At 40.3% G+C, this 17643-nt stretch overlaps 1 protein-coding gene across 1 annotated transcript in view; it reads left to right on the plus strand.

Moving 5' to 3' along the window:
• Positions 1-11168: 11168 nt before the first annotated feature.
• Positions 11169-17643, plus strand: part of LOC137972055 (4-aminobutyrate aminotransferase, mitochondrial-like) — a 31596-nt gene continuing 25121 nt past the window's right edge. The window contains exon 1 of the mRNA XM_068818862.1: positions 11169-11440. Within this exon, the coding sequence (XP_068674963.1) occupies positions 11377-11440 (64 nt within the window). The 5' untranslated portion in view covers positions 11169-11376. The remainder of the gene's footprint in view (positions 11441-17643) is intronic.

Raw genomic sequence — 17643 nt, forward strand, 5'->3', positions numbered from 1 at the left:
TCTGCCCCAACGGTTTTTGCCGTGTGCCATGACTCCAATGTCTTTCTACTCCGGTTGTTTGCTTTGTCAATGATTTTAGAATTGTTAAAGTCAATATCATGATTAAAAGTCCACACATGTTTTGTGCGTGGACTTTTAATCATGATATTGACTTTAACAATTCTAAAATCATTGACAAAGCAAACAACCGGAGTACCGGAGTAGAAAGACATTGGAGTCATGGCACACGGCAAAAACTGTTGGGGCAGACAATAATTCGTGCCCGCTTCCAAGACAATGTCACATTCTCTTAAAGAAACACTAACTTTCTTAGCATTTTTAACATTCTTTCTACTACTGTACATGCTTTTATCCTTTAATTTATGCGAATTTTTCGTTATATTTAAATTTCTTTCGCTTTTAGGCTTCACACATTTTTATCCGTTGAACGCAGCGGTTCAGTCTGTCGAAAGCTCATAGTTTTTTCAAAACTTTTTACCAGAGAACGATTTTACTTCTTTCTTAAAAAAGAAATTGTGAAATAAACTGAAATCCTTTGATTTTGGACTCTTAGTCCTCCTCCCCAGCATTTTTTGGAAGAGTTCGGTTTGACCCCAAACCCCATCCTTTATGATATTCCAATCTAGCCAGATGCATTGCTTTATGGATTTAAAGACTATCGTCTGAGAAAAGGTAGCATATTACTGCATCATTGTTATTTGTATTGATAATCTGATCAACCAAAATCCCAGTTTGGAATAGATGACTTGCAAATATACTTGTGTTATGGTTCAAAAGAAACAAAGACAACAAGTGCCCTTTTTATTCCAAACTAGACGCTCCGTGAGCGTACACTGGGTTGCCTTTGGTACGTGCCGCGTTCCAGGCAATTTTTTTCAAGTCGGGGGTCATTAAGACCATTTGAGGGGTCACCCAGAAGTCATACCAGCAGAGGCCCTTTGGCTCACACGTTCATACGACGAAACAGATCCTTTTCTGAGGTTAAAACCTCGCTACCGGCCTATTAATTAATCATTTGTCAGAAAGAAGAAATTCCTGTCATCTTTCGAAAAAACAGACGCGCATTGCTTACGTGTGGTAGTGAAGTAACACAGCGATTTATTCCATATTGTCAACTGAGCTGCGTGTTGTCTTCCAGGAGATTCAAGTTGTCTTTGCGTAATATGTAGCTCTAACAGTGCACGATATTGTTTTGGTATTGTATATCGTTGTAGTGCCATGGTATAAATCTTGGGTAAATAGCCCCCTGAGAAGACATGTGGTTACTAGCAAAGTACTAAACCCAGAAAGATTGAAGAAAAGAAAAGGGAATCGAGAAACATTGGCTTCTGGGCTGACATGTTGATCATTTTCAAGTTCCCTCACAACTTCTTTTCACCACAAATTTAAGCGTGCACTCTGAGCATCTGACAGCTTTGTAATACGAAAGTTCACTGAAGTTAAATCCTATCTGGCGGGGTTAGTATCTGGATGGGTGACCTAAAAAAATATACCCCTTCGTTTTACAGAAGCATTGGACCGAAAATTCTATTTTAACTCTAACAAATGCGAACTAAGCAAGGTACAGATTTTGTTAGCTTTCTTTATGCAAAACAAATATTGATGCAAAAGTTAATAAATATTGATACACAGTTTTTAGGAAGAGCAGAAGGAAGTTTCCAGGATGGTTGATCGAGAATAAAATATTTTGCCATCAGCAATAAAATTTACGACATGAAAACAACATTAATCTTGAACCGCGAATATAAAAAGTTACGATCAGCGACAAACATTGTGGGAGAGTTTTGCTACGTTCAATTTTGTTAGTTACATTTGGCTGCACAAATAAATCGCAAAATCGGGCGCCGTGATCAAGTTACCGCGGCATGTTTACTCGCGAAACAGTGAAGCATCTGTGTCAAATGATGGCAAGATACCGGGTTTTTGTTTTTGTTAGTTTTCTTTTTTTTTTTCAAGTGTTATAAAGTTTGACAATAAATGTGCGAATAAACACAAAGATCACAATCCCCAACTCTTGAGGTTGACCATTGTTTCTGCAAAGTCAAAAATTTACTCTCCAAGACAAGGTTATTTATCACCAGGTAATTCCATCGTTTTGGGAATAGCAGCTTCTTTATTTATTATTCATCAGTGTCACACTTTTTTGCCGATTTTGGCGCTCATTTTGTTGAAACTCAAACACGCTTCCAACAGATCTGTTTATTTTCGTGACTTATGCGCTGCTTACAGTGCATTACAACAAAAATTCCCCCTTATCATATTTCAACACACATATGCAAATTTGTTATGCTCGAAAATTAAACAACATGACAAAATTTCACAAAACATGGAAATCTCACAAAAATCTTTTCCAGCGAAACAATTATTGAAACAAACAACATATTTGCTATTAGAGGCAAAAAACCCTTCCTATTTCAATTGCGTGCACACAATCGGTGTCGCAAAGCATATGCAATTAAATAAATTGCTGACAGTTGACATCAAACCCTTTTCGAAAGAACCTTGACCGTAAATAATAAAGCACAAAAGAGACAACAAGCTTTCATTCAAATAATTTTTCACTGTCACATTTCCAATTTTTTTATCTTTGAAGAGTTGAGTACAAAAGAAATGTTACTTGCCAGACAACTTAGATTTGACTTCAGTAAACACTGTGAGACAGACAACAGAGATCACAGATCCACTTAAGGAGTTCGATTCCTTCAGGCTGTCTTTGTTGAACCCATAAGTTACCAGGGAAATTTTCATTTGGTTTCAGTGCTGTACATAACACCACCTTGGCGAAATATTAGAAGTACAGCTCACTTTGATTTCGGCTCGACGGGCGAAAGATTGCTGTCGAAGTCCATCATTCGTCGCCTTTAAGATTCCAGTTCTTAATGTTTTACCGCCTGTCTTAACGTTCCATTCTTGAGCTCCACATGGATATAACGCCATGGGCGTTACAATGACTTTCGACGCCATTGCAGGTTAATTAAATGTCCTCCTGTGTGCACCAGAGAAATCTACGCATTACCCTACAAACCTAACAAAATACGCACAGAAGACTCTATGCACAAAGACACCGCTTAGCAGGGGAGTGACAGGCAAGACTTTTACCGACACGAAAATATATAAAAAAATAGAAAACTAAAAATAAAAAAACCACGAAATGAGACCCAGATTCCGACTGGGTTTGCCAACCCAGTAATTAATAGTCATTATGAGTTGAAGTTGAATTGAGTTGAAAGTTGAAGTTGAAAGTTTATTATTAAATCACATTGCAGCGGCTGAGCCAGCTGAAAAACGTAATATTTACAATCTTCTTACTTAAAAACACTACATTACAATATTACTAAAATACAAAAATGATATGATGTAGAGATTAATTAATTTTTAACCCTTTGACGTCCAAATCGGCCAACACCGGCCAGACTTGATATTTTACTCTGTCTAACGCCAGACGATTTTACTTGTCAATGGCGTGTGACACAACCCTCGTTTGTGCCATACGTTCTGGTTGCAAAGCGAGCGGCACGTCTTTGAATCGTTTCAGTCGAAAGGAAAGGAAAGTGTATAGTAGATATGGTGTATAGTCGATCTAACGCTGGAGCACTAATTGGGGACACCGTAAGCTGAAATCAACAATTAACGCAAATCAAGTCAAATGTTGGTTTTGGGGGAGAGGGGAAAACCGGAGTACCCGGAGAAAAACCTCTCGGGGGAGAGTAGAGAACCAACAAACTCAGCCCACATGACGCCGGGTCTGGGAATCAAACCCGGGCGACATTGGTGGGAGGCGAGGGCTCTCACTACTGTGCCATCCCTGCACACAACTGTCGACTTGGTGTGTTTGGTAAGGATCCCAGGCTGCCCTGGCATATTCAAGTGTTGGTCTAACAAGGGAGGTGTAAGTGCGGCTTGTCATTCCTTCTGGGCACGATTGCAAAGCCCAGAGCATCGTTTGCTTTGTTTTTAACATTCGTAACGTGCACTTTCTAATTTAACGTTTCCGTAAGTCTAGTGACACCAAGATATGGGTGTTTGATCTACGGATCACAGTGTGTGACGAATTGTATAGTTACACATGATTGAATGCCTTGACCGATGAATCCTTAGAACATAGTAGGGTCTTCTTGGAGCTGAATGGCGTCTTGGTTATTGTGAACGAGGCCATATAAAAGGGTGTCGTCGGCAAGCAGCTTATCGGTATCTTCTTTTCTTTAGACGTGTTGTGAAACACTGCATGTGATATACGCTGCTTCCAATGTCATTTATATACAACAGAAAACAGAGGGCTCCCAGTACTGTACCTCAAGTTGGGGAATGGTTGATCTGTGGCTGTGTTTTCCTTCCAGGATTACTTGCTGGGTTCTGTTTGTTAGCCAGGACTGTATCCATGCTAGGTTAGTGGCAGCGGATACCATCACAATTCAGCTTTAAAAGTGGGCGATTGTGTGCAACCGAGTCGAAAGTTTTGGAGAAACCCAGACTAACTATGTCTGTTTGGTTTCTGTCATTGAGAGAGCGAATTAGCTCTTCGATTGCATTGATAAGGTGAGTCTGACATGACCGGTTTTTCGTCAATCCATGTTGATAGTCTACCCGAATTTTGTGGCCGTCTAAATGTGACATAATTGATAGAAAATTATGTGTTCGAGTAATATTACGCCAATAATCCGACACGGGTTATAGGCAACAAATCGATGATGAAGAGTTACAACATTTAGCGATGAAAGTTCAGAGTTAATTTTCATTTTCTGCTTCTCTCGTGGCGTTTGGCCCTTTTTTCTATATTGCTCTACCGCCTGTCTTTCTCTATCTTGCCGCAGGCGTCAGTTGTAAACCTTCCGCCAGGCCAGCCGGTCTCCTACGATCGCTCTCCACGTATTTACTGCATCCCCACGCTTGAGGATGTCCTTTATGGTGTCCTTATACCTAAGAAGAGGTCGACCGGCTCTTCTTAAACCCTCTGTCAGTTCCCATAGAGAAGTGCCTTTACCGGCCGGTCGTCTGGCATACGCGCAACATGGCCTATCCAACGTAGTTTGTTCCTGATAAGAATTATCTCAGCGCGATCCGGTACCTCATCGTCTGTGATGTAATGATCCCATCTGATCTTAAGAATGGATCTCAAGTGCCTTTGCTGGACTGGTGTGAGAAGCTTGATATGATGACGGTATAGGGTCCAGGTCTCGCTTCCATACATCATTGGCGGGGTGATGCATTGATTGTATACCTTAAGCTTTGTAGCAACTGTCAGGTATCTGCTGTTGAAAACCCTACCCCATCGCACATGATGCAGCCTGAATCCGTGCTGTTAACTGTTCATCTAAATTAAAGTCTTTGGTGACATAACTTAAGAGACGTTTGGGGCGCTCCTCTCTCTTCAACTTGTGTCCATCAACAAAGAAATCAACCTGCTCACCAACACTCATGGTTTTCTGAAACCCATTTTCTTTGAAATGTTGCTGTAGGCAGATAGCAGATGCTAGTAATGCTGTACCATCGTTGGTAAAAATGGCAATATCATTTGCATACTGGACTTTTCGTATATATTTGGTGAGTGCCTTGGTCTTGATTCAAGCGCCTGTGATCAAATAGGTCACCGTCATATCTGAAACGAACCATGATACTGTAATGTGGACTAATGTTCTTAAAGGCAAAATAGAGCATGATCGCAGTATATGTCCCAAACACAGTGGGAGCTAGCTTGCACCCTTGCTTAACGCCACTGTTTTACTCTATTGGTTTAGAGAGTTCACCGTCTGCACACAGTCTAGCATGCACTCCAGAATACAGTGTCTCGATGGCAAAATTGACGGGATATCGAAGCTTTCCTAGGATCGTGAAACGAAGCTCCCGATTTACACAATGAACGGCCTTGAAGTCAATAAAGGCGATGTACAAGTTCTGCCGTTGTTATCTACACTTCTCTATCATTTCACGCAAGATGAAGATACCGTCAGCTGTGCTTCTGCCGCTTGTGTAGCCAGACTGAGATTCAGGGTAAACTACCACTGCTAGCGGCTGAAGGTGTTGCCGTAGTACATCAGCAAATATCTTCCCTACCACACTAAGCAACGACATTCCGCGGTAGTTGCCGCAATCACTGTGGTCGCCCTTTTTGAATAGGATGCAGATGATGGCGTCAATCAGGTCTGATGGCAACTTTGCTGATGTCCAAAACAGATTGAAGATGGTGAGCAGGAATGATAACAGAGTACGTCCACCATGAACAAGGACCTCAGGTAATCTACCATCTGGACCCGGGCTCTTTGTAAGCTTGGTGTTCTTAAAAGCTGTCTTGACCACTTCCATTTTAATGGGTTCATCAAACTGATGATTGGACATTGTTCAAGTTCATCAAGAAACCTCTCCATGATCTCTTTCCTCTCAGCATTCATCGTGGTGTCTAATTTCAGTGGTAGTTTCGTCCCTCCCTCTTCTCATCTTCCTGAAGATGATTGAACATTTGCATGCGAGAGGTTTGTGATCAATGAAACCGTCTGCTTTAGGATTGATCTTTGTCACGTTGATAAACTTCCTGGCTTCTTTATCAGCAAGCAAATGGCCTATTTGGTGCCAGTGTTTAACTATGGACATTGCCTCAGTCACAATTTTTTCTGGCTACAGCCCAGGGTATTATTGAAGTGGTTTGTTAACTCGGAATATGTCGCAGAATTCCAGCAGCATAAATCCATTAGAATTAATTTTTCCTACTCCATACTTTCCTATAACAGTCGGCCAAGACTGCCAATCTTTTCCAACGCGAGCGTTGAAACCACCGAGAACAATAATACTGTCCCCTTTAGCTTTAACAATACATTCACCGAGCTTCTTATAAAAGCTCTCTTTTTTCAACTGATGATCGCTGCATGGTGGGAGCATAGACGTTAATTAGGGTGAGATAAGTGTTTTTCTTGAGTTGAATCCGAGCCGTCATTAATCATTTGTTTACAGGAACTGGGTTTATATGGCCAAATTTATTGGAGATGGCAAAGCCAACACCAGTCGTCCCGTTTTCGCCACCGCTCCAGAAGATGGTATGACCTCTCTCCTTGATGTTACCCGTACCTGTTCGTCTAACTTCCCTCAATGCACATTCATCTATGCCTGCTTTCTCAAGTTCTCTGCAGATGATTGCCGTGGCACGTTCTACTTGTGTCGCTGTCAGTGGAAGTGCGGACGTTCCGCGCCCCTAGATTAAAAAGCTTTCCTCTCTATGGACTTTGCATATTTTCCAACACTGCCATAGATCGTGGGGCGTCGGTTGCCTCGGACGCAGTAGCATTTCCTGTAACTCCTTGAAAACTCATTTCATAAATTGTAAGGCTGTGCCTGAAAATGACGGCTCTAAACGGCACACGATAGTGTCCCTTGGCGAGTATTCCCTGTATTTTGACGGGACAGCGGGGCTGACACGGTCGCAGAAAATACTCCTTGCTTTTTCGCCGGATTAACAAACAGCCGCACTGTCTGATACCAGAGCTGCAGTGGAGTTGACTTGCAGGACTGCCAGTTGTCGGATAAGACGCCAGGTTGACAAGTCAGATCCGGCTGGGGGTGCACGAAGGCCGTATCCTCAGCCAAGGGAGGCCAAGGGTGTGCTAACACTTCCCCAAGGTGTACACACAGACTAGAGGAGGGAAGGAGGTGCCTAACTTCTCCATTCTAGACCGGCTCCAAGCAAGGTCCAGCCACTGCCCAAGAGTAACTTACATGAAACTGAGGTGAGAGATATCGGTCGTTAATTTGCAGCCGGCATTCTTGTCGATCGCTATGATGTTTGCCGCATGTTTCCAGTTGCTTGATACAGAACCAAGGTAAATTGATTGTTGAAAGACGAAACTCAAGAACGGTGCTACGACTGGGGCAGCTACTCTCAAGACTCTTTGTAGTAGTTTTCTTACTCAATCTACGTTTATGACGAAGCTTGGCATATCCGGAATATCACTGTTGTCTAAAATCGGTAGGATGGGACTTACTGTCGTGAAGACACTGTCGTAGTGGTCATTTAAGATGTTAGCCTTTTCCACTGGATCGATATTGCTTTAAGGAGAAGAATTCCAGATTGATCTTTCAGTAGCGCCAAAAACGCCTGTAATCGATGCACGAAGCACCCCATTTTCCATTGGAAGATCACTTTAAACAGAGTCATAGACCAAATGTTCCATTGTTGATTAGAATAAAAATCAACTTTTCACTATAACGGAGCGTGCTGTTCCTAATTCAGTTTCTTATCATTGATTTGTCCCTCTTGCCGCTACTATTTTTACTCGACGGGGCTGAATCGTATTCTTTTGCATATTTACAGTTCCAGACAAAATGAAAGTTTGACTCCTATGCAGCACACACCAGCCCAAATTTTGGAGATACCTTAGGATTCTCTCCCCCTCAAAACCAAAAGGCAGTTTTCAATACGCAGTTTGCGTAAAAACTCAAGAGCCGGTCTATTTACCTCTATTTTTAGAATCCAATTAACATTGGTTCACTGTTTGTTTTACTTTATGTAACATATTTACCATGCCTGCCTCAACAATAAAAAATTTGGTTTTTGCCTCTGTTCAAAACGATCTTCCAATAAAAAATAGGGTAGGGTACTTCGTTTTTTTCGAGTTGTGAGTGCGTCGTTTTCGACCTGGGGTGCTTCGTTTTCGCTCTTTTGGGTCCTTCCTGCTTTGTTATTCGTTTTTCGATATACTACCAAAAACACTTAATTCTCTTGGTCATTTGTGGTTTGCGGATTCCAAGAGTAGTGCTATTGTCGGACTCATCAAAGTCAAAGAGGTCGTTGACGTAACTCTTGGTGGCCAATTTCGAGTTCAAGTGAAGCTATGATCTTCGCAGTTATGAACGCAATTTTTGCAATTGCGTAGAGAAGCCTGAAAAATTCAGGACTTCAACGGGGTTTGAATCCGTGACCTCGCAATACCGGTGTGACGCTCAAACGAACTGAGCTATGAAGCCGATGACGTTGGGAGCTGGTCATTTGTGGGTTCTAATGTTCCCGTGAGGAATGAATCAATGATGAAATAATATATGGAATGGACCATATATGAAATGCGGATATGAAATCAAGTGAAGCTAACTTCATATATCATTTCATCATTGATTCATTCCTCACGGGAACATTAGAACCCACAAATCCATCAGCTCACGACCAGCTCCCAACGTGAGTTGCTTCATAGCTCAGTTGGTTAGAGCGTCCCACCGGAATCGCGAGGTCACGGGTTCAAACCCTGTTGAAGTCCTGAATTTTTCAGGCTTCTCTACGCAATTGCAAAAATTGCGTTCTTAACTGCAAGGATCATAGCTTCACATGATTTCATATCCACAGTTCATACATGATCCATTTCATATATCATTTCATCATTAATTTTGAGTTCCTTGTGAACTGTTTTGCGTACTTGTCTATACTTATGCCAATCATGATCACTTTTGGTGCGTCGAGCTGTTTTGTACTGTCGCTACTTCTGGCGAATGAGGCGCTTTTTACGTGTATTGAGCCACGGCAAGGATTTCTTCCCACTGGTTGATGGTTTTCTGGCGGATCTGTTTCTTGGAGGTGGATAGGGTTAGGGTTGTCTTAAAATCCACCCAGTTTAACTTTACCGTCTTTTTTGATGGGCATATCAAAGGAATGCCCCAGCTAGATCTTGTGAGCGGCTTATCATGTCAGCCTTTTTATAGACAAAAATAGATCTCCGGGGGGTTTTGGGTGAAGTAAGCTTAAAACTAGTTTACCTAAATGGTAGAAATGCTGTCGAGGGGAAGGGAGATGTTCAATTATCATCGCTTGCGGTAACTTAACGCCGGTTCGTGCGTGGAATGGAAAATTTTAATGGGTCTTGAGCAGGGATGGTACAAAGCGTGGACCCCAAACTGGACCCCCAACTACACTTCCTTCTGGACCCCACGCGAGAGAAGGAAGAAAGCAATACATGGTTTTCACAGTGACGCCATCAAATTCTAAAATCAAAATCGCAAGGTCTTCTGAATTTTTATATTACAGTAAGGACACTTGAACCGTGAACACTTGACATTTTTGTGTGCATTGTTTTTTTCGACGACGAAGAAATAAAGGCTCTTCTTATGATGCATAGTGTTACATGTATAGCATTTTGTAAGTGTAAAAACATTAAATACTCTTGTCAAAAGGACGAGCCCACATTCTATAGTCACTAAAAAAATGTACAAAAAAATATCAAGTGTTCATGGTTCGAGTGTCCTCACTATAAGGAGGTTGAAGATGACCCAGAAGTTTTATTTTCCAGTTCCGTGACTTCTTTCGTTTCAAAAATACAGCATTTTGAAAATCCGAATCGTCACCTTGCGTAAGACCATGATACAAAGCTTTTTGGTTGAAAAAAAAATGTCTGTCCCTATGAATCCCAGCAGTTTGGGCCTTTCAAGTACATTAGGAGAGGTGTTCATACAGATGTATTTTATCTCATGAGCGAAAAGTAAGCGCTTTCATCACAAAGTGAACTTGAGATGTTTTGTTGATTACCAGCCGCCATATTGGTGGGCCAACTTGGCGTCTCCATAAGGTGGTGGACAAAACACTGACCCCCAGTCCATGGAAACCTATTAAACTCGAAACCTAGATATAGTCCGTCTACGTAACGGCTCCCAAAAGCTTGTTCTTTTACAGGGACTTCTGTACCCCTGTCTGATAGGCTAGAATCTTACGCACTCTGTGCACGTGATTGGTCATTTACTGACTTCTATCCGGACTATTTGGCTAAATGGTAAGCGCCTCCTATTGTGCAACTTTTCCATTTTTCCAACACGGAAAAAAACGAAAAAGAAATGCTACTTATATACTGACTGATTGTCTATGGCAACTCACTAATTAGATTGCAAAGCAAAAGTTGATGGTACGTACTCGTATTTGGTCATGTTTCTTGGTGAACGGAAAGTCAGTGAAATTCAGGGCTAGACTGGTTTCGAACACTTTGACCAATAGATCTGTACATTACGTTATCCCCATGTGATGTCGTGGTGTTTGGCTTTTCTACGTGACATGTCTGCACTGTGTTTGCCCTTTCTACATATCCGACATGACAGTATCAAACCAATAGCTTTGTGACAAGCATGTGGCTAATTTCCATATCTGACTTCACACAACAACGTTGATTGTCACCTCCAGCCTCGCTTTTATTCAAAGGGCCTGGTAACTCAGCAGGTCTATTCATTTGCATTTACTAAAAAAAATTGCCGACATTTTTGTGACCAAGACGCTTTCTGTGAAAGCACAAAGGGCGATCATTTACTTGATAAATATGCCACGCACCGTGATGAAAAAAGGTAGTTACGTGACCTAAGAGCCATGTGACCCGTGATTGCATCACATTAATGCTCTGCAGACTAATTTAGCGCGGCGGTGGCGAAATGACTTTGCTACGATCATTGCCTTTTTGGAGGAGCTTGCAATGCTCTCATCGCATAGCTCAAGGTAGGTCAATTCTCAGAAATGTATTCACCCCTCTTGATCTTACACGTGTGATATGTTACAGTTATATTGGTCGTTTAGAAAAGTAGTGACAATGCTGGAGGACCTGCATGTTGAAAGGAAAATGTGTCAAAATAAGCTTGTTTTTAAGAAGAACATGGACGAAAGTCAGCTATAAATTAACAATTGGTCATGGTATTAAAAACAACAGAAATTTAAGTGTATAACGTGTGACTGCATCCAACCCATAGGCGTACGGGCACGATCCGACCTGGGGGGGCGGTGTCTTTTTTGCCCGACAAAATTACACAGTGCCCGAATGCTTGATTGTTGAAATCCGTTTTTTACTCCCTCAAAATGTATGAAAGTAACATTCGTTTACAATCCTTGAAAGTCATAAAACTGTACGTATTCGAAACATAGAGCTTTTAGAACCTCACATAATCTATGTACAGTACCGCTCAAAGATAAGCGAACCATCAAACGCGTTTCAAACTAGTCTTCAACGCGTTTGCGTTTGGCTTTCAACGCGTTTGCGTTTTTTTTTAACGCAAACGCAAACGCGTTGACCAAAGTCATTAACTTTCCGAAGTATTTGCATCACAAAAGGTTCAATGATGCGTTCGAAAAGTAATGTCACAAAATAAAACACAGTCTCGTTGTCTGGCTATACAAAGTTCGCGTTGCGGCCTCATAAAAACAAAAAGGTTTGTGTTTTCGGATTTTTTCACGTCCCACAGCCGTGTCATGTAAAATAGATAAGGCGGCTATATAAAGATGTGCAAATATTCGACTGATTACTCTCTGTAGTCAGTACCGCTCTGATCAAGTGAAAGACAGTTTGTAAGGAAACAACGCGGCGAACTAGCCATCAAAGCTTACACTGAAAAACACATACAAACAATTTTTGTCTGGACTGAATATCGATCGTTGATCGATTGTTATTTGAGAGTTTGATAATGTCCGAGAATTTGTTGCGCGATAGTTGCTCGATGATTTAAAACTGATTCATGCATATGCAGCTGCATGTTGTATCAAGGTCATGATGCAGTTTCGCTTAATATGTGTTCTCATTGAAACATTCTATAAAAAAAAACCCAATGCTCTAAGATTATTTTATTGTGTTTAGTTTTTGGGGCAGTAGAAGTATAATTTCGCTAGTGTAGCGATCGCGATCAAGCGTGTTCGTGTTATCTGATACAAGAAATTCGGAGAAACAAATCAATAATGCGGATTTTTTCTAGCCGATTAAACAAGCGCATCTTTTCTCGTTCCTGAAGATTTCTTTTCCAACTTTCCATTGATTGATAGTCAGTTGATCACACTTGTTCACTTTCCATCGCTAAAATTGCAGTCGCTTTGTGGCCGTAATTTACATACCAACTTGTAACACAATGCAAAGGTGCCAAACTTGAATAACAAAGGACAAACGCGTTGAAAAAAAACTAGTTCGCAAAGGGTTTTTTTTTTTTTTTCAAACGCGTTGGCTCTTCGTTCCCAACGCGTTGTCAACGCGTTTGATGGTTCGCTTATCTTTGAGCGGTACTGCAGGTCCACTCGATCTAATAACTAATAAAAACTTAGAACCTCACATACTCTGTATTAGTCTACTCCATCTAGTATTTAAACTAGCAAAAAAGCTTATTAAAAAAAGTCGCTATTTCTTCCATGGCGTTGTCCAAAAGTGTCAATTATTTTGTCAATACCGTTTGCTATGACTCTATTGCCATAGGCACCTTCATTGCAAATGATGGCGAGGCTATTCAATCTACTCTGCCCCATCGTGCTGCGAAGATATGTCTTAAGTCTCCGAAGTCCACTGAACATGATGTTGCTGGAATTACGGCCAGAATAGACGCCACCTTCGAGAATTTTGGGATCATTTCAAACAGGTGGTTTGGGATCAACAGATCAGCAGCCGAGCAATTCAATTGTTTTAAGATCCACCGCAAGGACTTATTTCAAAACAAGGACTTTAATATCTTTTAAGTTACACAAGTAATATTTTTATACTTTCACAAGTGCTCTTTTTTATATTTTTGCCTTATTGATATATTTTTAAATTCCACCTTTTATTATTTTTTATTGTCCGAATTTTGAGCATTTTGCCCGAAAATTTCCGAGACTGGGGGGCTACAACCCCCCCCCCCCCCACCCCACCTCGTACGCCTATGATCCAACCCAATGAGGGAATGGCACTAATGTATAATTAGATTGTATAAGTATGTGTAATCAAATGGTGACGAGTGAAATTAGGAAATAATTTCACGCACGTTTTGTCAAAATTCTGATAATTTAAATTATCAGAATTTTGACAAAACGCAAGTGAAATTAATTCCTAATTTCACTAGAAAACCATTTGATTACCTTTTAAGGTCGTGGGTGACAAATTACGCTCACTACCGTAATTGTAAAATCGCTCGACTACTTTATCCAACTGCTCGGGAAGAATCATCTCCGGGTTTTTCTCAAGGCTATTTTCGTCACATCACCTCTCAAAAACTCTCACCCAGTTGATTGTGCTCTTTCACGTATTTAAATTTTCTGCCGCTTCTTTTAATTTCGTAACTTCAAATTCTTCAGTGGTCACTGTCTTAAATCTAGACGCCATCTTGGCTCTGATCGAGATACAAGAGATGTTACCATGGCAATTTTGTAATTTCATATGTGAAATTATAAATTAACGCTGAAATTTCGCGCCTAAATTAAGGAGTTATTTGTCACCCATGATATTACAGTATTTATCACATATGGGTCAAAATTACTGAATGCTGTTTGGCTGAGACAGAGGGTATTTCATCTTAATCACATGATTACTTGATCCTGATTGGTTAACAGTTGCTTATCCAGAGCAAGTGAAGTTACAAGAGAATCTTCCTGCTTATTCTGACTCTGATTAAACTGCTTTTTGTCCACATATAAAATACATTTTAAGCGCTATCTCTGCTGTCAGCAACAATTTATCGAATTGAACTTTAACCGAATGTACGCGTGTTCAGTTCATTGTAATTTTTTTGTCGTGGCATTGAGCAGGCTTCCCTCAATAATTTTTCCCTTATGTGATAAAAATGTAACTGCAATTTGTGCCCATGTACAATAGTTATTAGGGATTAATTGCACTTGTCTTTTCAGAGTTTTTCAAATTGCCCTTGTCTCGAATTTTGTGAAATTTTTGAAACTTTAGACGAGTGAAATTAATCCTGTTGTTTGCTCAGTGTCCTAACCTATGAATGGCTGTGAGGCTGCCGATGACCTTGTATTGATACAGCCCCTACAGCTTTTATCATGTAAATTGTGTTGCTGTAATTCTAATTAGTCGGTATTAACAATACAAAATCATGAAGGTTTGTATGAAAACGGGGTCCATTGCAGCCTTGCCTCCATTCTTAGGGCCAGGTAACTTAGCTACAACTGTAAAATGGTCTATTGCCCTCAGGCCCATGCAATTACATATACTAATACATCCATGGAATTTGATCGTCTGGGTGAAATTACTACATGCATATATTTTACCAATTCTATGATGATAACTTTATTCTGTCCCAAAAATGCTTTTGTTGTTGCAATTGAAGAATTTAAATCAAGAGCTGGCATTGATAGCTGATCAATATTATTATTCACCTCTACTTAACCAAAAAATCAACTAGAGCTCCTTTTGCTTTGTATTTCAAAACTATTTTAATTTAACACTAAGTGACTGAAGGCTTAACCTTTGATTTAATTTATTTCACGTGGCTCCAAATTGCGACCAATACAGTCACATTTGCAACTGAATTTTTCTCCTCTGCGACTAAATTATCTGGAGAAGTTGCAAATTTGCGACTTGTTTTCACCTTCACTCTTTCAAAACAAAAAGGTTAGCAGTTGCCACTTTGCTGCTACTTTTGCTACGTGTAAACTAAATAAAGAAATGGCAAAATTATTTTGTTTATCACTGTGCATTTTCTCTCAATCTGAAGATAGCATAATTGTAGCATAATCGCTGCGATTGGCATTTTCAGCGTTTTTTTTACACACAAGTAGCAATTCGCATTTTCAGTATTGCAGGCTCATATTTTGTTTTCCTAAACGACTGACAACACAATGAAGCACGGCAATTTGCGACTAAAATTTGTGAAATCGCAACTAACTTTTTGTGTCTTGTTGCAATTTTGTGCCTGTATTTTTTTGTTAATTTTGAGCCCTGTTTTAACTGGAATTATTGGACCGCCAAGATGTCGACTTTAAAATCTTGAGAGAGCTGGATCGAAGAGAAATTGACATCAAAGACTCAGTAGTTTAAGAATGCAATGTGTGTGTACACAGCTAAATAATATGCAGCAGAGGGAGTTTCGCACTTTCAGACTTTATACGTGTTTTGCATGTGTAATAAACTGCATTCATACACTGTGATTTTAATGGGCCTATGAAGTAAAAAATATCTTTGCTTATTTTAAACATCTTTCAAATTGATGAAGAATGGTGTTTTCTATGTTGGAATACTTTCGTTTGTTCCAGAGATATTCAAGTTTTTGTTATAAAATTGATGTCACAAACATTGCAAACGACTGTAATAAATTACAAAATTGAGAATATCTCTGAAAATATGGGAGTAATGATATTTAAACTTGGCAACAGTAATGTACATCAGATAAGACACAAAGTGACACCCACTAAGATGTTGCCATGGCAACACTCTCGTTTCCAGGCCTCTCTGCAATGAACCAAATATCTCAGATTTTGAACAGATAAATATAAGCAGATGGTCAGACTTAAAACGCATGTGCTGCCCATAATGCTTTACATCTCTGTATAAGCTTACCGAGAGTGAAATTGTCTTATTACAACAATAAATGAAAAAATCAACCCTGTGTTAAACAGACCCAGCAGTAAAAAATGGTTGTCATGGCAACACCATAGAGGGTATCATTTTGTGCTTTGCTTGATGTAGATTACTACTGCCAAGTTTGAACAACACCCATCCAATATTTTCAGAGATATTCTCAATTTTGTGATTTATTACAGTCTTTTGCAATGTTTGTGATATCATCGGTTTTTTAACAAAACCTTGAATATCTCTGGAACAAAAGAAGGTATTCCAAAATAAAAAACACCATTCTTCACCAACCTCGTTCCCAGGGTCTCTCGAGCGAGGAGAGACCCTGGTAGGGTCTGGTCACGTGCTTCCGTGACAATTGAAAACACTAGGGAGGGGTCCTCTCTAAACAAAAAAAATTGTCGCATTGAGCTATGTCGAATTCAAAGTGAGGCTAATAGCTTCGCGCTGCGACTCCGCCATTACCCGCAATGTTTTACAGTAGCCTTCAGGCTGCAATTTCGCATAGTATTTATTCCAACGTTAATCTAAAAGTTAAACAAGTGATCTGCCTCGAGGCAATTTACCATGGCCATAATGTTGTCGCCGTGTTACCACTATTATCGCCGGACATAGCCGCAGAAGAACATATGTTCACGTACCGCAGCACGTGAAACTTGGTTTGTTTTGGTGACAACACATTCCGCACTCCCGTAGTCTCAGTATAGACAAAATTCTTACTAAGCCGCCTCTCCCTTCATTGGATAAATTGTTATCTCCCAGCTTCTGAGAGACACGTGACCAGACCCTACCAGGGTCTCTCCTCGCTCGCCCCAGGCGTTAAGATGAGAGACCCTGGGAACGAGGTTGATTCTTCACCATTTCAAAAGGTCTTTAAAATAAGCCAAAGATGTCTTTTGCTTCATAGGCACTTTAAGCTAGTGAATAATTGATGTCACTTTTCCCTAGATCCAACCCTCTGAGATCCAATTGGTGAGTTTCGAACATAAGTAATAGTAGATCGTGAAATCCAAAACTTGCACTTAAAGTAACCCTAAACCCTAACGCTAACTCACTCCCATGTTAAAGCAAACACAGGGTGTCATGAAAACTGAGACCTCAGGCCCCCGAAAAAGTCAAATTTTGTAAATATTTCTTTCCATTTCATGTACAAAAGCATTCTAAATTATTTACTCTCATTCACATCTGTCAAAATATCCTTACAAAACTAAAAAAACTAACATCAACAGTTTCGCTTAAAATTTTAAACCTGAGACTTAGACGTAGTGAATTGCAGAAGAGCTCCTCACACTTACCTGAAAAGTTTAAGCAATATTATTGTCTGTTACAGACACCTGGAAGAACCCATCACCTTTGCGATGCTGGTGCAATGCCATCTCAAATTTTTGGG

This window comes from Montipora foliosa, chromosome 9 (assembly GCF_036669935.1).
Source record: "Montipora foliosa isolate CH-2021 chromosome 9, ASM3666993v2, whole genome shotgun sequence".
NCBI lineage: Eukaryota > Metazoa > Cnidaria > Anthozoa > Scleractinia > Acroporidae > Montipora > Montipora foliosa.